Source organism: Balaenoptera musculus, chromosome 16, assembly GCF_009873245.2.
Source record: "Balaenoptera musculus isolate JJ_BM4_2016_0621 chromosome 16, mBalMus1.pri.v3, whole genome shotgun sequence".
Taxonomy (NCBI): Eukaryota; Metazoa; Chordata; class Mammalia; order Artiodactyla; family Balaenopteridae; genus Balaenoptera; species Balaenoptera musculus.
This window is the reverse complement of record NC_045800.1, coordinates 16264821-16285154: the sequence shown is the minus strand read 5'-3', so window position 1 is coordinate 16285154 and position 20334 is coordinate 16264821. Positions and strand designations below refer to the sequence as shown.

Sequence of the window (20334 nt, the reverse complement as noted above, 5' to 3'; positions counted from 1 at the left end):
CTACGCACAAGGCATTGTGCCAGGCATTGAGCTATTTTCGCTTTGTGGTGTTTGATTTTTAAAATCAAGGCACCTACTAGACTTAAACGAGGATACTGGCCAAAGGCCCGCTTACTACCGCCCAACTGCAAGAACAGAACAGACAGGTAAACAAAGGGCAATTGCCATGACAAACAGAAACGATGCCAAAGTCAACATTTTCGCAAGGGTCGAAGCAATAAATCCTGCGGAGTCGACGGCAGATGACACAGAGCTCCCTGCTGCACCGCTCGGAGGCTGGGAGACCAGAGCAGAAGTAAGTACCTTTGTTAATTTGCCAGCCTTGGCCAACGCGTTGTTTAAAAACGCGAGGGGCGCTGCGGGGCGTGTTCCCAGAAGCGCAATGCACCGGCCTTGGGAGAGCGGGCTCGGCCGGCGCCGCGCTCCGCGCCTCTCCTCCGTGAGGAACACAGGTGTCCCACGTGGCTCCCACCCGGGCGCCCCTCCCCGGGCCTGCAGCGCCCCCTGGCCCGAGCGTGTCTCGCCGCGCGCTCCTCGCCGCGCTCGCCGCCTCTGCTCCGTGAGCAACACAGGTGTCCCACGTGGCTCCCACCCGGGCGCTCCTCCCCGGGCCTGCACCGCCCCCTGGCCCGAGCGTGTCTCGCCGCGCGCTTCTCGCCGCGGAGAGCCCAGCCCGAGTGGTCTCCACGCCGCAGGCGCCCGCGCTCCGGGGCGTGGTTAGCGGCCTCTAAGAGGCGCCGCTTCCTTCTTCGCGCTCGCAGGAGAGGAGACGCCCGGCCCCCGGGCGAATATGCCCGGAGTGCCGAGACGGCGTGGCCCCGCGCGGACGCGGCGTCGGGGCGGCGGGTTTTGTTCGGCAATGTCTGCGCTCCACCTGAGTGCGGCCGTGGGGCCCGGGCGCCTCTCCGGGAAGTCGGCGTCCCGGGCAAAGCGCACCTGGCGCGCGCCTCCTCCAGGCTCCCCGCTGTCGGCCCCGGGCGAGCCGGCGGGGTTCTTGGGAGGCAGCGCGCGGCGGGCTCGGGAACGGCCCCTCTCATGGGTCCCCGGCAGCGGAGCACCGAGCGGAGGGGCGCGGACCGCAGGTAAGGGGATGGGGGCCCGGTGAATGTGGGTGGAGGAGGGAACCGCATAATACACCCGACAGGCTTGGCGCGGTCGTGGAGCCCCCCTAACCTGGTTCGCCTTTCGAATAAAGGCTTTGGGGGCAAGCCCAAGCCTCCTCCCCCACTCCATTTTACAGAACGGATGCAGGTGCCCGCTTGGTTTTCCCAAGCAGCCCAGTGCCCCCAGCGAGGTCTCTGCAAGCAGAGCCTGAGAGGGGCCCGCTGCCCTGAGAGACTCGCCCTTGGCCTGTGGGAAGTCCAAGGGATTTATCCTCCATGGTGATTTCACCCGCTGGGACCCCCTCCCCGGCCCAACCCCACTCTGGCCAGCTGGACCAGCCTTGCTTCCTGCACTTCTCCAATTCAGGGCTGGCTCTTGGCCACCTTCTGGGATGGGAAAGGGGAGGGTCTCAGAATTGCACCTTAGAAACTTGCCAGGGGCCATGGATTTAAAAACAGGGTGGACACCCAGGCAGAAGAGAAGGGAGGAGGGCACCTTGCTGCCCTTTCATTGTGGAATCAATGGCTTTCCCGCTGAGAGGGGCCTTTCCATGGTGATGCTATGCAGTGTGCTTGGTGTCTTGGAACTGAATAATTAGAACCTGTGCAGTTTTCAAATTATGCGGTCCATTAATTTAAAAACAAAACCCCTAGAACCTCTAAGTGTTTTATAAATTGAGGTCTAAAAATTGAAGGTCTGTTTTGCTTCCAGTGTGACATTATATTAAGAAATGTGCAGTTATTGAGAGAAGAGTCAGAAAAGAGAAGGAAACAAAACCAAGAGAGGTACGGCTGTAGTTGATAAAGGCCGTGGAAGTTCATTTGTAAATGCTGCTGGCTTTCGGTAGCCTGCAGCCCTTCTCTTCCTGTGGCTGATGGGGGTACAAAGCTCCACTAGATAGTTCTTTGCATGGGATATGGCCCTTACTCTTCTTTGTAGAAATCCAGCTCAGAGCCACCTCTTGATGTATAAGAATTTCCCAGACAGGGTCCCCAGGCAAATCCCGGAGGGTCATGGAGATTCCTTCGTTCATCATACCTGTGTCTTTGAAAACCATCAATGATGTTTTTCTTTATTTTTTTTTAAACAATTTTATTTTTTAATTTTATTATTTATTTTTTGGCTGCTTTAGGTCTTCGTTGTGGTGTGTGGCCTTCTCACTGCGGTGGCTTCTCTTGTTGCGGAGCATGGGCTCTAGGAGCACAGGCTTCAGTAGTTGTGGCTCACGGGCTCTAGGCGCACAGGCTTCAGTAGTTGTGGCACACGGGCCTAGTTGCTCCGAGGCATGTGGGATCTTCCCGGACCAGGGCTCGAACCCGTGTCCCCTGCGTTAGCAGGCAGATTCTCAACCACTGTGCCACCAGGGAAGTCTGACATTTTTTTCTTTAAATCTGGTTTTTGGTCTGTCGTCCAGAGCTTAGTGTAGCTCTTTCCCCTCCCCCCTCAATAGGCTCGAGTTCCTGGAATGAATTATAGTCAGATGCCCGTGTTTTTACAGATGAGGAAATTGAAACCTAGAGAGGGTGGAAGAGTGCCCGAGGGAGAACAGGAGAGCCTGACGGGAACCGTGACTCCTGGGTTTTTAATGAGCTTCTTGAGCAGCACAGTCACTAATTGGCAACTGATGACATTGAGGATAAACTACTGGTGAAAATGTAAAAGCCTTTTGTTAAGAATGTGCCCACCAGGTGCGCATCTTATAGAGCATATTCACTGCATTCCCACCACCTGGGAGGGTGCTGGGCACAGGGCAGATGCTTACTAGTTTTTATTGAATAATTTAAATTTCATATAATTACATCAATGGAAGGGTCAGCACCACTATGAGGTGTTTTAGAAGAGTGGTCCTCACACTTCGGTACTTCACAGATCAGTTAAAAAAAAAAAAAAAAAGAAAAGAAAACTTTTAATTGAAAGGACTGTAACAGAATTGCTCATTTTTAATTTTATCCCACAAGGATATTAAAAAAAAAAAAGACACATCCCTCCCATCATCTACAAAGCTATTGGAGGTCTCTTGGGAACCCTGAACAAGGGAGGGTCTATCCCGTGCCAACACCCCTGCTTCAGCGTCTCCCCAAGCCAGCAACCTGGGACAGCTGAATACACCTGAAGGCCCTTCTTTTAGTTCATCCTTTCATCTTCTAAACAGCTCCAGCCTGCTTACTCTTCCTCTTCCACCCAGAAAACTACCTGCTGGGTTTCCCTGAATGTGATTATGATCCTCCATCCCTCACTTCCTTTCCTGATCCTGGGTCCCTTCTCTTAACTGGATTTCCCTGATCTCCATTTAGTTACCTTTGCCCTTGCCAGAGGACTTCTGCACTGTAGTCTCATGTGATGCTGGCAACAACCTTTCCAGGTAAATAGGATGGGTAATGTCACCCCCATTTTTGAAAGAAGAAAACTGAGTGACTAAAGTGAAGGAATTTACCTGAGAGGTCGGCCCTCAGGCCTCCTGATGTCAGACTGGTGCTCTTTGCACGCCAACTGTATATGGCACGCTTCTTGGCATGTCCGGACTGCCAGCATCAGAAGACCTGGGCCTGACACCAAACTTGTGATTTACCAGCTCTTTGACCTTGGACCCCAACTTCTCCGAGACCATTTCCACAAGTATAAAAGTGGAAATGATCATGTCTACCCTATAGGGTATGAGTAGTTAAATGAAGATAATATATTAAATGCAGTGATAATCTTTTAACATCATACGTTTAGAAAGTCTTTTACCCTTAGGGGGACTTTCACACACTGTTCCACTGGATCTTTACAACACTGTCAGTTTATGAAACAGATGAATGAACTGAGGTGGGCAGGGACGGGGGGTGGGGCGTTGTGTGTGTGTGAGGAGTTGTTTGCAGAGTCACCCGTCTGGTTAGAAGCAGAACTAGTCTGGAATTTCAGCCCTGGATTTCCAGTCCTGTGTGTGTCTTTCCAGAGTCCCATGGCAGTGAATTTGGGTCCTGTACAGTTTCAATAAAGGATTTCCAAATACTACCAAAACAAATATCAAAATCTCTTTTGGCTAAAAATGTCTCTCAGCAGGTACAGTGAGTGTGGGAAACCTGTGATTTATGCCCAATCTGCCTATTCTCCCCAACCATCCAGAGATCCAAAGGGCACATTGTTTGACCCTTGGGGCTGATTTCTGGTTGCCAGACTGTTAACGTTCTGAAAATTGTGATTTTGTTAGAGGGAGCATGGCGTGCCCAGAGCAACTTTTAAAATGCTCTTCTTGCCTTATCAGACTACAAATGTGTCATTCACTTCCCTTGACTTTCTGGTTCTGAGCCAAGTATTTTGCCAAATGAACAAGGAAGGTGTTTGTTACAGCGAAAGACCACGGGCTTCCAGGCTGGAGACTTTTACCTCAGATTTTAAAGTCTTTCTGTTCAGGTGTGGACTGTTTTTGTAAAGGGTTCAGATTTCCATCCTACTGATGGAGAGGAGGCTGCCAAGGGCTAATCTAATATTCGGGGTTGGAATTGCATTTTGTAAGGAGGTGGAAGCGCTCTCCTTTTTCACCCTGCCCTCATTTCATTTCTGATCATAGAGGAGAATGTGGGCATTGTCCTGCAAAACTGCCTTTAGCTATTGCTCAGTCTGGCCCTTCTTTTTCAAAAGTAGCCTTGTTTGGCCTTCCTTTCTCCCTGTCTCATGGGAAATGTAATCCTGGGGCAGCACAGAGTGTCATGTTTTGCAGCGTCCTGCAGCAACCCTCACTCACCCGCTGTCCCAAGTGCTGCCGGTGCTGCATGGAATCAGGATTGGAAAATAAGAATCAGATAAGAAGACGGGGTGGGGGGGTGTCTAAGTCCAAGCGTGAGAACCCCAGAAGCTAGGAATAATGTGTGGGATTCGCATGAGTAATGGAACAGAAAGGAACAAATGTGATGAGTCAGGCGTTTTGTAATGGAAGAGGCTTGACGACGTGTACCTGGGAACGAAGGATCTGTTTCTGCCCCTGGGTTGCACACCACTCCCGACTGCTTTGTACAAGAATGCATAGAGTTCTGGAAATCTTCTCAAGTTTTGTGCTCGAGTGGGGGAGTTGCTGGCAGGTATTAGCTCATGGAAGACTGCCAATGGGTGGGATTCAGGGTGGCAGATTTTTAATTATGCTTCTGTTCCTCTATCCTGATCCCCCAGAATCAGGAAGGTGACCGATGGAACAGATCACCGGGAGGCCAGAAAGGAGTCCGATGCACTTACTAGCTGTCTCACCTGGGGCGAAACACTTCACTTCTCCATGTCTCAGTTTTCTCATCTGTAGAATGGGGGTAACACGCTGTCATGAGCTGGCTGGGAGGATTAGGAGAGAGAAGATACAGAAGGATGGAGCCTGGCACTGGGCGCTTCAGTGAGTTAAGCGCTCACTAGGTGGGAGCAGCTGCTGGTTTTTACTGTGGAATTCATCCTTTAAAAAATTTTCGGATGTAGGGTTGTATTTACAATGTTGAATTAGTATTGCAAGAAAGTTTTGCTATGTGAGTTGGGGGGGAATGAACTGAATTTTTGAGATGATTGGGTGGGAATAGATAGTAAAGAGTGCTATTAACCCTGCACCAGCATCGAAATAACAGTTTCATTTATCTTGGTATAAAAAAGAATACAAAGATTCATCAGGAAGTATCCTTCCAGCCGACCTGCTGTGCTGCGTTCCGGTAAGCACGTGTCTCACCTACTATGTGCCAGGCATGTGCAGCTTGCTGGGGCTCCAGCAGAGACTGAGACACAATCCCTAGTCCCTGAGCCATTTGCCATCTGGCAGGCAGGACAGATATACCAGCAGGCAGGCTCAGTGTGGGCTGTGTGACAGTGGGGATTGCAGTGGGTGTGGGAGGACAGGGGAGGGAGGTGCTGCTGAGGTCCCAGAGTCAGCACCATCTGAGCCAAGCACTTACGAGGAGGCGTTTGATTTCTTATATTGATTTCCAGATGGCCAACACAAATTTTGTTTTAATGAGCAGAACCTTAGGAGGCTCTGGCAAAACATTCATCTGGGCAAGCAGAGGTGCATGATAGAGCACGATGGATCTGCTTAGGTTTGTCACCTAGTAGAGGGAGGGGCCCGTGTTCACTGAACGCCTTGCTCTGCATCGGGAACCTTCTGTACTCCCTTTTACCTTGTCCTCACGGCAGCCTGCGGAGGCTGCTAGAATCCTAGTTTTGTAAAAAAAATTAACAGGCCTGAGCCTCAGAGTCCCGCGCGTGCCCAAGGTCAGAAGCTGTGATCCCAGAAAATCATCCTGAACCTCGGGACTGTACGGCATGGAGAAGCCCTTTCCATCTGCTCTGCACTGGCCCTTATCTCGAGGCCTCGCCCCTGCCTGGCTTCCAGGTGCCAGGTGGGGACTTGTCCTGCGGGCTGTTGTCTGAAGTAAGAGGAAAGAAAACAGGTCCTTGGGGAAAAGGAAAGTCTGTCTTGCTGGCATGAGCGGGGCAGGAGGCATGACAGCCCCTCCACCAGCCGGTATCCTCTCTGTCTTCCTTTCTCCCTTTGACTGTGTCTGGGAAGCTCCTGCCTTCCTCCCGCTTGCAGTATGGCGTGTCCAGTTTTCACTTAGATGAGGTGAGGATGTGAAGCCTCTGAGTTATTTGAAGCACAGAGACCCTCAGCTGGTTAGGATATTCGATTTGGTTTGCTTCAGAAATGTTTTGAAATCCAGCAAGCTGAATAGACAGGGGAGTAAGGTCTGACCATCGTAGGTCCACGATGGAGGGGAGATCAAAAGGGGATTTTTTTTTTTAAACCAGAAGACACCTTGGCAGCATCTGGTCCAACCTCCTCATTTTGCAGGTGAGGAACCGTAGCCCCCTCTCAGGGTCGCACAGCATCGGATGAGAAGTAGGGCCCCTGGATCCAGGATGCAGACTCTGCCACCATGGGGTGGGGATGGCTCCCGCCTGTCCGGGAGTGACTGACGGTGTGCCAGCTCAGCGTGGATGGAGTTCAGGGCTGTGGCTCTAGGACTCTGAGCTGACTTCGGCTCCAGGAGTAGCATGGTTAGAGGAAAGCCTGTTGGATTAGGAGCCAGAGACTTGAGCTGTGTGATCACCCAGGACCCATCCCCTTCTGAGCATCAGTGATGCCTTCCAATCGTCTCTGGGGTGTGTGCATTCATTCACTGAGTCTCCTCTTTACTTTTGACACCAGAGCGCGCCACCTGAGGGTAGGCGTGCAGGCCCAGGGGGTAAGCACTGGCCAGGAAAGCACACCCACCACCACTGGTTATTCATATTTCCTGCAATTCCAGTGAGGTCTGGCAGTAGCACCTTCATGAACACGAGTTGGGTCATTTTTAACTCTTCCACAGTTCACAAGAATATACATTTCCTGGGTGACTTTGATTTTCAAGGCAGCCATTGCTCTCAGACTGGTCGGCAAATCCTCTGAATTCAGAGTGGAGTTCTGTTGTGTTCCTGCAGCTGGCAGGTGTGTTTTCAGTGCCCGGGCAGAGGTGGATGGGGTGCAGCAGACGAGTGAGACGAAAGTCACATGGCTGAGTCACCGAAGACGACCAGGAGACTCCCGCCAGGTGTTTTGGAGAACTGGCGTCCCTAGTGGAGGTGGGGGATCCGAAGGGCCAGGATCCGTAAATGAAGACATGGGGCTTCTGCCTTGCTCTCCACGTTCTTAGATGCAGGAGAGTGGCCCTTACTGAGGATGTTAAAGGGATTTTTGGAGAGTGTCAGGTTGAAGTGAATTTCCCCGCTGCGTGTTGCACGCTTCCGTGCCCCCGCAGAGACTGACCGCTTCTCTCTCTGCCCTCGTCTCTATAGCCTGGGATTCTCCTGGAATCCTGCAGTGTTTCCCTTTCCACATCTCTGCTTAGGATTTTCTCTTTGGAATTATCTCCTGATTGAGCATCCGTGTTATTTGTTTAGTGGAAAGAAACATGTGCGTTGCCTGGCCCTTGCTAGTATGGTTGATTTACAGTGTTGTGCTAGTTTCAGGTGTACAGCAAAGTGAATCAGTTATACATGTACACATATCCACTTTTTTTTAGATTCTTTTCCCATATAGGCCATTACATAGTATTGAGTAGAGTTCCCTGTGCTATACACCAGGTTCTTATTAGTTAACTATTTTATATATAGTAGTGTGTACATGTCAGTCCCAATCTCCCAATTTATCCCTCCCCCGTTCTCCCCTGGTGACCATAAGTTTGTTTTCTATATTTGTGGCTCTACTTCTGTTTTGTAAATAAGTTCATTTGTACCCTTTTTTTTTTAGATTCCACATATAAGTGATATCATATATTTGTCTTTCTGTGTCTGACTTCATTCAGTATGACAGTCTCTAGATCCATCCATGTTGCTGCAAATGGCATTATTTTGTTCTTTTTTATGGCTCAGTAATATTCCATTGTATATATATACCACATCTTCTTTATCCATTCCTCTGTTGATGGACATTTAGGTTGCTTCCATGTCCTGGCTATTGTAAATAGTGCTGCAGTGAACATTGGGGTGCATGTATCCTTTTGAACCATGGTTTTCTCCAGGTATATTCCCAGGAGTGGGATTGGTGGGTTATATGGTAGTTCTATTTTTAGTTTTTTAAGGAACCTCCATACTGTTCTCCATAGTGGCTGTATCAATTTACATTCCCACCAGCAGTCAAGAGGGTTCCCTTTTCTCCACAGCCTCTCCAGCATTTATTGTTTGTAGATTTTTTGATGATGGCCATTCTGACCTGTGTGAAGTGATACCTCTTTGTAGTTTTGATTTGAATTTCTCTAATAATTAGTGATGTTGAGCATCTTTTCTTGTGCTTTTTGGCCATCTATATGTCTTCTTTGGAGAAATGTCTATTTAGATCTTCTGCCCATTTTTTGATTGGGTTATTTGTTTTTTTGATATTGAGCGACATGGGCTGTTTGTATACTTTGAAGATTAATCCCTTGTCAGTTGCTTCGTTGGCAAATATTTTCTCCCATTCTGAGGGTTGTGTTTTTGTTTTGTTTATGGTTTCCTTTGCTGTGCAAAAGCTTTTAAGTTTAATTAGATCCCATTTGTTTATTTTTGTTTTTATTTTCATTACTTTAGGAGGTGGATCAAAAAAGATCTTGCTGTGATTTATGTTTAATGCAGAAAAACTATAGGGTGAGATCTTGAATGTATTGCATCCCAAAGGACAAAAAATAGAATTTCTAGAACCTATTGTTAAGATATTTTTAGATTTTTTTCCCTGCTGAATTATGCTGGGGGGAAAAGTCTAAATTTCATCTATATGATCCCTTTCAGTTCTTACGCTACATGTATACTTACCAAAATATAAGTCTGTCTGAATTGTGCATCATATCTTTGTGATTGAAATGATAATATTGCATTTCCAGGCCTCACAGCTAAAATTAGAAGTAAACCTCAGATATGTGCCCTTATGGAATCAAAGTTATGGTCTATGGTTTCTCAAGAAAAGCTCTCACTTCCCATCCTTAATATCTCCCTCAAAAATCGATAAGTAATCAGGCCCCATGGAACTGAATTTTACCCATACTATAAGCATTAGGCAACAAAAAAACTTTACAAAAACACTTTTGTTTCTTCCTCAGCCATGTTACTGTTTTTAAGTAATTTAGAAAGTGTGGGCTGGGAGAGCTTACTTGGTTTCAGAAAATGAAGACTTTGAAATCAAATCTTCAGTCTATCAGAATCTAACTCCTTGTGAAGAAATGGAGCTGCTAAGAGGGAGGGGCTTTCCCCAGGGTCACATGGCTGGTCAGGGCCAAGGCTGAGCAGGGCCCCTGGTCTCTTAACTGTGGACACAGCGCACCTTGCCAGAGTCTGTGAAGGAGCTGGGGGCTTTGGAGCTAGGTGTCTGGGGAAGATGTTAGGCTGTCCTTTAAAATCAGAGTCACTGGAGTAGTCTTCCCTGGCTTTTTGGGATTTGAGTCTTCTCCATGCTACTCTAGTTGTCATGGCAAGGAGCAGCCTCTAGGGTCATATCTGTGCCCTGGGAAAGGCTGAGCCACTGTGGTCTTGTTTGGAGGTGTGACTTGAGGAGCGCACGGAGCTGATTGCTGATGCTTTGTTTTCTTGTCCTGGCCCTATAGTTATATCAACATGCCCTCTTTCCTGTTGCTGGAAGCCATCTGCATTTTCCTGTTTGCCGAAGGTAAGTCTTCTTGGTTGTGGGGCGAGGGTTAAGGTGTTGAGGGGTTTGGTTTGCCTCACATCCTGTTGATTTTAACTTCTAAAGTTCTCGAGTGCATTTGTGTTTCTCCACTCCACGGCCACCTGCCTACTCTAAGCCCCATCATCTGGTGCTTGGACCACTGCAGTAGCCTCCTGACTGGTCTCCTTGGGTTCACCTGGTTCCCATCCATCCTGTTTTTCACACATCAGCCATTTCAAAATGCAAATCTAATCATGTCTGGACCCCTCTCCACTCCCATCCCCTACCTGGAACTTTTAAGTGATGTCCTGTTGCTCTTAAGAGGCGCTGCCTGGGACTTCCCTGGCGGTCCAGTGGTTAAGACTTCAACTTCCAATGCAGGGGATGCGGGTTCAATCCCTGATCGGGGAGCTAAGATCCCACATGCCCTGGGGACAAAAAAACAAAACATAAAAAAAAAAAAAAAGGAATCAATATTGTAACAAATTCAATATAGACTTCAAAAAATGGTCCACATTGAAAAAAGAAATTAAAAAAAAAAAAAGAGGCCCTGCCTGATCTGATCCTATGCCACCTGGTGTCCCCTCTGGAGCTCCCTCTGTCCACCCTTTGTGTTGCAGCCCACACTCCTTCCAGGCCTGCCCAGCACCCTTGCTCCCTCCCACCCTAGGGGTTCTCAATTATGTTGGCCTCTCTGCCTGGATCATCGCCTCACCCCAACACCGCTATTCTGGTAAACGCCTATTCATCTTCCAGCACCCAGCACAGTTCCTCGTGGACCCCCACATCAGGTCAGATCCCCCTATTAAAACCTCCTGTAGTGTTGAATTCCTCTGCTGTGCAGCACTTAACACAGATATGAGTTTATTTCTCTGTGAATTTTTAAAAAATAATGTCCATCTTCTCCGCTGGACATAAGCTCCATGAGAAAGAGACTCTGCCTATTCTTCATTCACTACTTAGTGTGATCTTGGCTCCTAGCACTGAGCTTGGCACATAGTTGGTTCTCAAGAAGCAGGTTAATGAATGAATAATGGAGCAAATCAATTTTCTGTTTACTTCCCACTTTGGCCCTCCCAAGTTCTAGCCCCTTTGAAATATGAGATGGTAGAAAGGAATAGTGTGTTTTGTGGATTGTCGTCCAACGAGTAGGAGCCAGTGGGCTGGGTGGCTGTCTGAGGCTAGCCCAGGGTCCTCTTGCGGTCTCTGAGGCTCTCTTCCAGTTCTTCCCAGGTCTGTGTTTCTGTGAGTAGGGGTACACTCTCTGCTTGTTGGCTGCTGTCACCACCTGCCTGTTCTCCAGAGCCTCAGGGAGATAAGAGAGGCTGGAAGAAGGGTGTGCTTGCCCAGACCGCCTATCCCCTCTCTTGAAGCCATGTGGGTGCTGAATGTAACACAGTAGCTTCATGGCCAAAGAACTGGGGAGAAATGAGATGTGTTTGGGGACAGGGCCCGAATGCGGTCCCTGGGGGCCCAGGCACAGTAAAGGTTCTGTTCTAGCTCATCGTGGAACTTTACCCTCTGTAGCCTGTCCAGTTTACAGAGCACTTGATCTGACCACCCCTAGGTTGTACAGATGAGGCAGGGGAGGCCCAGAGAGGTTCTGTGATTTGCCTGGGGCTGCACAGCTATCAGTAGCAGGACTGGGATGAAAACCCACCACCCACTCCACCCCCTCCCTGTCCAGCTTCTTAGCACCACCCATTGCCCCCGCCCTCCCCAGGTAGGTGGTCCCCAGAGGTGTGGGCTGACTTGGTTGGGAGAGGAAGCAGCAGTCGCACATTCATCAGCTCCCTGTTCCAAGATGGACTTCTGCAGAGTCCTGAGGTAGTTTCGCAGGGGCGCAGTGGGGACATCACCCCGGTACCCACTCCCCCGAAGGAGGCCTCACCTGAAGCCTGGCACCCGCCAGGACAGCTGGGCACATGGTGCAGAGTTACATTAGCTGAGTCACATCTCTAGTGAGCGGTCTCTGGTCACGGAGCACCTCCTCCCTCCCATCCGGGGCGATGGCTGGTGTGTCTCCAGCTGGAGAATTTGCTGGTAAGACATTTAAAAAGGAACAGGACCTTAGGGATTCCTTAGCTCCTGGACCCTTTGCCAGTAATTCATGGGCTCATTCAGGAAAGCTTAGTGCCTACTGGCTTTGACTACAGGATCAAAGGATGTGAGCATTTTTATAGTTCTTAATTCATTTGGCCAAACTGTGTGCAGAGAGCTGGGCTGGGCTCTGTGGAGGACAGGTGGAGGTGTTCCTGCCCTCGGAGAACTTCCGGGGGTGCAGGGCTCATGGGAGCTGCACCGCATCACGGGATGGGCTGCAGCAGGAACCCCCGCAAGTTGACAAGATCTTGATGATGTTGAGTGCACTGACACAGAAAGCCTCCATTTTCTGGAGGACCAGTTTGCTGAATTACTGATTTTTGTGATCTTTTGTTTTTGGAGTTTGGGGGGGTAAGTGTTGCCTCTGCTTCTGTCCCAGCGTCTGCCATGTGTTTTATGGAAGTGGAGGATTTTTTTTTTCTTTAATTCAGTCTACTGTCTGTATTGTAGTTTATGTCTTGTTTCTGCCTCTGGTGGCAAAATGGCAGTGGCGGACTTTCTTGGACTTCATGACATCTACTTACTTGTCTGACAGCTTTTGACTGTGGAGCTAATGGCTGGTTCAGCATTTTGGCCTGAAACCATCTTCTACTCGAGTAGAGATTAAGGGGAGGGCATATCAGGTGAGCAGGAACTCAAAAGATATGGTCGGGGGAGAAGTAGACACTGGTTAGTTTGTTTTTCAGGGACTAGTGAATGTAGAGGAGCCACAGAAGGTGGGGCTGGGACCAGCCAAGGGGGGGTAGTTGCTGAATGCAGTGGTTCCCCAACCTTTTTGGCACCAGAGACTGGTTTTGTGGAAGACAATTTTTCCATGGACCGGCATGGAGGGGATGGTTTCGGGGTGATTCAAGAGCATTACATTTATTATGCACTTTATTTCTATTATTATTACATTGTAATATATAATGAAATAATTATACAACTCACCATAATGCTGACAGGAGGCAGAGCTCAGGTGGTAATGCGAGCAATGGGGAGCGGCTCTAAATACAGATGAAGCTTCGCTCACTTGCCTGCCTGCCGCTCACCTCCCGCTGTGCAGTCTGGTTCCTAACCGGTCACGGACCAGTACCGGTCCACGGCCCGGGGGTTGGAGACCCCTGGCCTAATGAACTCCAGGGGCTGCTGCCAACGAGAAGCATGCCCCCCAGAACCTGACATCGTTTTTTGGTGTCCTCCTCCTGGTCGCCTTCCTGGCAGGGGCAAATCCCCCTGAGCCCAACTTCCCTGTGTTGTGTGATTCCTACCCTACCCCCACCCCCACCTGGCTCCCTCTCCTTTACCTCTCTCCTCAGCAGCTCCCCACACCCCATCTCACATTCCTTCATCTGCCCCGTTCCTGGCCTGTCCGGCTCCTGGGCTTTGCCCACCCTCACTTTGTGCCCACTGTGCTTACCCGGCGGACATGGACGTTTATAAGCATCTACATGTCTGCTGCTTCTGACAGTGACCGTGCACAGTTGGCTTTTCAAATAGTCCCTCCAAGTGGCACCTCACTGTCTTCAGAACTTTCATCGTGGTTGGCTTGCTGTTGAGCACCTGGCGTGTTACCTGCCCTCAAGGTTTGTTTTGAAAATTGTTGTTGGCTGCTCATATGCCATTATTACAATTTTACTGGGTATCACATAGAAGAAAAAAGATGTATCCACAAACTTTCTACCCCAAAACGTTTTAGCCCTTGTTCATATTAATTGCATTGAATGAATGTATCAGTGTTTACTGAGAGTTCTCTCTCTTTGGATATTTGTTACCACCATCATTCCTCTGAAACAAATAACATTGAAGGGAGTGTCTTGGTGCACATTTTCCCTTCTCTAAAGTTGTTTTTCCTTTGGATCAATTCCCAGGTGCGATACTGTGGAGCCTAAGCACTTTGATGACTCTTAATTCATTTGGCTAAATTGTTTTCCAGAAGGGTTGTACCATTTACAGTGCCACCACTGGAAAAGCTTTTCCTGATTTAATCTTTCCCCAGTTACATTTAAATTTAAAACTGGATCATCTAAATTTCACATTTAAAAGGGTATCCCGGGCTTCCCTGGTGGCGCAGTGGTTGAGAATCTGCCTGCTAATGCAGGGGACACGGGTTCGAGCCCTGGTCTGGGAAGATCCCACATGCCGCGGAGCAACTAGGCCCGTGAGCCGCAACTACTGAGCCTGTGCTCCGCAACAAGAGAGGCCACGATAGTGAGAGGCCCCCGCACCGCGATGAAGAGTGGCCCCCACTTGCCACAACTATAGAAAGCCCTCGCACAGAAACGAAGACCCAACACAGCCAAAAATAAATAAAAAAAAAAAAAAAAGAAAGAAACGGTCTCGAATAGTTTAAAAAAAAAAAAGGGTATCCCATTGTTTGAGTTAAAGTGTTTTGTCACCTGTTTGAAAATTTTCCTTGTGCTTTTCTATGAATTCTCTTTCTTCTATGAATTGTCTGTTCACGTCCAAGGTTAATGTTTATGGCAAGATGCTACACCCCAGAGGGGCACTCAGTTATCATGCCTACCCAGGGACGAAACTCATCAGAATCACAGGCTCTCTATATCCTCCCGTATATATTTTAAATTTTTCTCTTCAAAATACCCAAATTTAAATGCAAAGATACCTGATAGAAGTGGGGCAATTGGTGGGGGCGGAGGGAATTATTTATGTTATCCATCTGGTAATTTTTAAGATACAATATCATTAAACTCTTTCACTTTCCTGTTTTCTCTCTTGTGACCCGTTTGTTCTGGTCATATAACGTGGAGACTAAGACTCCTCTCCTCTCTGCCTTGTAATGACTGCTTCTGGTGTTTTCTCTCCTAGTGCCCCCATCCCTCCCTCTTCAGGAAGTCCACGTGAGCAAGGAGACCATTGGGAAGATTTCAGTCGCCAGCAAAAGTAAGCCCACGTTTTACTCAACCCTCTAAACACCTACTTCAGCCTCTGTGTGATGGGCTCAAGAGAAGCCAGACACTTTCTGCCCCACTCCTGTCTTCTTTCATGCTGTGGCCAGAGTCATTTTCCCCAAACAGGGACCTGACCAAGTTCCTCTCCTGGGTAAAAACCCTAGGAAGATCCCTGTTGCCGAATTTCTTGGCCCATGCTTCAAGGTCTTCTCTTGTGTGACCACCGTCTACACAACCAGCCTCGTCTGCTGCCATATTCTCTTCCTCCCTGCTCGTCATCCCCGCCACATGCTCGAGCCACACCCGCCCACTCCTAGGGACCCTGCAGTCCCTTCCCTCCCTCTCTGGTGAAATCCCCCTTGCATGCTGCTACCACGTGGCACCTTCTCACTGGTGCTTCTCTGACTTCTGCTCTCTTGCATCTTCCTGGTGAGGTGATAGGGTGTGGACTCTGGAGCCACACCTGTGGACAGCCTCAGTTTGATTCCCGGCTCCACCACTTTCTGGTACTTTGGCCTTATGAAATTCCTGAATTGCCCTGTGCCCTGCTCTCCTTATCTCTCCAATGGGAATGCAGATTGTAAATCTGTTTAGGGGTGGGGGTAGGGGGCTAGAGAGCTGATAGCTGATAGAGTACAGGGTTTCCTTTTGAGGAGATGGAAAATGTTCTAAAATTGATTGTGATGGTGATAAATACATCTGTGAATATACTAAAAACCATTAAAGTGTATACTTTAAATGGGTGACTGGTATGGTATGTGAATATTATCTCAATATAACTGTTGAAAAATAAAGAAATAGTATATCTCAAGGTGGTTATGAGAATTAAATAAATTAGTACATATAAAGTGTTTAAAGCAGCACCTGGCATATAGGAAAGATGCAGTCAGTGCTGGCTATCATTACGTAGACTCTTGGGTAATGCAGCCTTATGAACCAGGGTGCCTGGCTGTGTCCCAGACGAGATTGTGACCCCTGAGGGCAGGAGCCAAGGCTCTTGGGTATCCCTCACTGGCCCAGTAGCCCCTCCTGTCATACGGCTCAGTTAGTGTTGTTGAATTAGACTCTTCCATTATTATACAGACTTTCATGAGTCGTGCTCATGGTAGGTGGTGCTCCCTGCTGCAGAGGAGGGCTGCCTCTGGCCCAGAATTTCTCCAGTGTTATTTCTCCCACTGGGCTTAGAGGAGCTTGACCCACCACAAGGTTGTTTCCGCCTCCACTCTGCTTTGGGAGTAAGATCTTCTGCGGACCAGACTGTAGGGAAGCTGATTGTCACCCATTCTGGCCCCCTCTCCCCTAGTGATGTGGTGCTTGGCTACGGCAGACATCCTGTTTCTTTTTTTTTTTTTTTTCATGGATTTCTATTTATTTATTAGATTAGTTAACCATTTCTGGAAATAATACTACATAGATGATGTTGTATATTTCCCATACATCAAATTAGGAGGCACATAAAATCAGTTTGTTTCATTACTGAAGACATTAGTTGAAGTAATAGCCACCAGATTTCTTGGTTAAGGTGGCATTTGCCAGATCTCTTAACTGAAAAGTACTTTTTCCATTTGTAATTAAGAATTAATCTGATGGTGATACTTTGAGACTGTATAAATATCCTGTTCCCCAACAACATTTAACCAATGGTCTTAACATTGATACAGTAACCTTGCCTGAATTAATGATTACTTTGTAGATTGCAAAATGGTGAATTTCTAATTAGATTATTCCTTCTATATTTACTTGGTGAATTCTTTTATTTTTTTATTTTTTTATTTTTTCTATTCAAAAGGTTTTTTATTTTTTAATTTTTTTATTTTATTTTTTTTTTGTGTGTTAGTTTCTGCTTTATAACAAAGTGAATCAGCTACAGATATACACACGTTCCCATATCTCCTCCCTCCCGCATCTCCCTCCCTCCCACCCTCCCCATCCCACCCCCCCAGGCGGTCACAAAGCACCGTGCTGATCTCCCTGTGCTATGCGGCTGCTTCCCACTAGCTATCTATTTTACATTTGGTAGTGTATATATGTCCATGACACTCTCTCATCCTGTCACATCTCACCCCACCCCCTCCCCATATCCTCAAGTCCATTCTTTAGTAGGTCTGTGTCTTTATTCCCATCTTGCCACTAGGTTCTTCATGACCTTTTTTTTTTTTTTTCCTTAGATTCCATATATATGTGTTAGCATACTGTATTTGTTTTTCTCTTTCTGACTTACTTCACTCTGTATGACAGACTCTTAACTCCATCCACCTCATTACAAATACCTCCATTTCATTTCTTTTTATGGCTGAGTAATATTCCATTGTATATATGTGCCACATCTTCTTTATCCATTCATCCGATGATGGACACTTAGGTTGCTTCCATGTCCTGGCTATTGTAAATAGAGCTGCAATGAATATTTTGGTACATGACTCTTTTTGAATTATGGTTTTCTCAGGGTATATGCCCAGTAGTGGGATTGCTGGGTCGTATGGTAGTTCTATTTGTAGTTTTTTAAGGAACCTCCATACTGTTCTCCATAGTGGCTGTATCAATTTCCATTCCCACCAACAGTGCAAGAGGGTTCCCTTTTCTCCACACCCTCTCCAGCATTTATTGTTTGTAGATTTTTTGATGATGGCCATTCTGACCAGTGTGAGATGATACCTCATTGTAGTTTTGATTTGCATTTCTCTAATGATTAGTGATGTTGAGCATTCTTTCATGTGTCTGTTGGCCATCTGTATATCTTCTTTGGAGAAATGTCTATTTAGGTCTTCTGCCCATTTTTGGATTGGGTTGTTTGTTTTTTTGTTATTGAGCTGCATGAGCTGCTTGTAAATCTTGGAGATTAATCCTTTGTCAGTTGCTTCATTTGCAAATATTTTCTCCCATTCGGAGGGTTGTCTTTTGGTCTTGTTTATGGTTTCCTTTGCTGTGCAAAAGCTTTTAAGTTTCATTAGGTCCCATTTGTTTATTTGTGTTCTTATTTCCATTTCTCTAGGGGCTGTGTCAAAAAGGATCTTGCTGTGATGTATGTCATAGACTGTTCTGCCTATGTTTTCCTCTAAGAGTTTGATAGTGTCTGGCCTTACACTTAGGTCTTTAATCCATTTTGAGTTTATTTTTGTGTATGGTGTCAGGGAGTGTTCTAATTTCATACTTTTACATGTACCTGTCCAATTTTCCCAGCACCACTTATTGAAGAGGCCGTCTTTTCTCCACTGTATATGCTTGCCTCCTTTATCAAAGATAAGGTGACCATATGTGCGTGGGTTTATCTCTGGGCTTTCTATCCTGTTCCATTGATCTATATTTCTGTTTTTGTGCCAGTACCAAACTGTCTTGATTACTGTAGCTTTGTAATATAGTCTGAAGTCAGGGAGCCTGATTCCTCCAGCTCCATTTTTCGTTCTCAAGATTGCTTTTGCTGTTCGGGGTCTTTTGTGTCTCCATACAAATTGTGAAATTTTTTGTTCTAGTTCTGTGAAAAATGCCAGTGGTAGTTTGATAGGGATTGCATTGAATCTGTAGATTGCTTTGGGTAGTAGAGTCATTTTCACAATGTTGATTCTTCGAATCCAAGAACATGGTATATCTCTCCATCTATTTGTATCATCTTTAATTTCTTTCATCAGTGTCCTATAATTTTCTGCATACAGGTCTTTTGTCTCCTTAGGTAGGTTTATTCCTAGATATTTTATTCTTTTTGTTGCAATGGTAAACGGGAGTGTTTTCTTAATTTCACTTTCAGATTTTTCATCATTAGTATATAGGAATGCAGGAGATTTCTGTGCATTAATTTTGTATCCTGCTACTTTACCAAATTCATTGATTAGCTCTAGTAGTTTTCTGGTGGCAGTTTTAGGATTCTCTATGTATAGTATCATGTCATCTGCAAACAGTGACAGCTTTACTTCTTCTTTTCCGATTTGGATTCCTTTTATTTCTTTTTCTTCTCTGATTGCTGTGGCTAACACTTCCAAAACTATGTTGAATAATAGTGGTGAGAGTGGGCAACCTTGTCTGGTTCCTGATCTTAGTGGAAATGGTTTCAGTTTCTCACCATTGAGGACAATGTTGGCTGTGGGTTTGTCATATATGGCCTTTATTATGTTGAGGAAAGTTCCCTCTGTGCCTACTTTCTGCAGGGCTTTTATCATAAATGGGTGTTGAATTTTGTCAAAAGCTTTCTCTGCATCTATTGAGATGATCATATGGTTTTTCTCCTTCAATTTGTTAATATGATGTATCATGTTGATTGATTTGCGTATATTGAAGAATCCTTGCATTCCTGGGATAAACCCCACTTGATCATGGTGTATGATCCTTTTAATGTGCTGTTGGATTCTGTTTGCTAGTATTTTGTTGAGGATTTTTGCATCTATGTTCATCAGTGATATTGGCCTGTAGTTTTCTTTCTTTGTGACATCTTTGTCTGGATTTGGTATCAGGGTGATGGTGGCCTCGTAGAATGAGTTTGGGAGTGTTCCTCCCTCTGCAATATTTTGGAAGAGTTTGAGAAGGATAGGTGTTAGCTCTTCTCTAAATGTTTGATAGAATTTGCCTGTGAAGCCATCTAGTCCTGGGCTTTTGTTTGTTGGAAGATTTTTAATCACAGTTTCAATTTCAGTGCTTGTGATTGGTCTGTTCATATTTTCTATTTCTTCCTGGTTCAATGTCGGTAGGTTGTGCATTTCTAAGAATCTGTCCATTTCTTCCAGGTTGTCCATTTTATTGGCATAGAGTTGCTTGTAGTAATCTCTCATGATCCTTTGTATTTCTGCAGTGTCAGTGGTTACTTCTCCTTTTTCATTTCTAATTCTATTGATTTGAGTCTTCTCCCTTTTTCTCTTGATGAGTCTGGCTAATGGTTTATCAATTTTGTTTATCTTCTCGAAGAACCAGCTTTTAGTTTCATTGATTTTTGCTATTGTTTCCTTCATTTCTTTTTCATTTATTTCTGATCTGATCTTTATGATTTCTTTCCTTCTGCTAGCTTTGGGGTTTTTTTGCTCTTCTTTCTCTAATTGCTGTAGGTGCAAGGTTAGGTTGTTTATTCGAGATGTTTCCTGTTTCTTGAGGTAGGCTTGTATTGCTATAAACTTCCCTCTTAGAACTGCTTTT

At 46.5% G+C, this 20334-nt stretch overlaps 1 protein-coding gene across 1 annotated transcript in view; it reads left to right on the top strand.

Moving 5' to 3' along the window:
- Positions 1-901: 901 nt before the first annotated feature.
- VWA2 (von Willebrand factor A domain containing 2) overlaps positions 902-20334 on the top strand; it is a 60347-nt gene continuing 40914 nt past the window's right edge. Inside the window, 4 exon segments of the mRNA XM_036829064.1 lie at positions 902-1082; positions 10164-10225; positions 15137-15211; positions 16523-16562. Of these exon segments, the coding sequence (XP_036684959.1) occupies positions 1036-1082; positions 10164-10225; positions 15137-15211; positions 16523-16562 (224 nt within the window). The 5' untranslated portion in view covers positions 902-1035.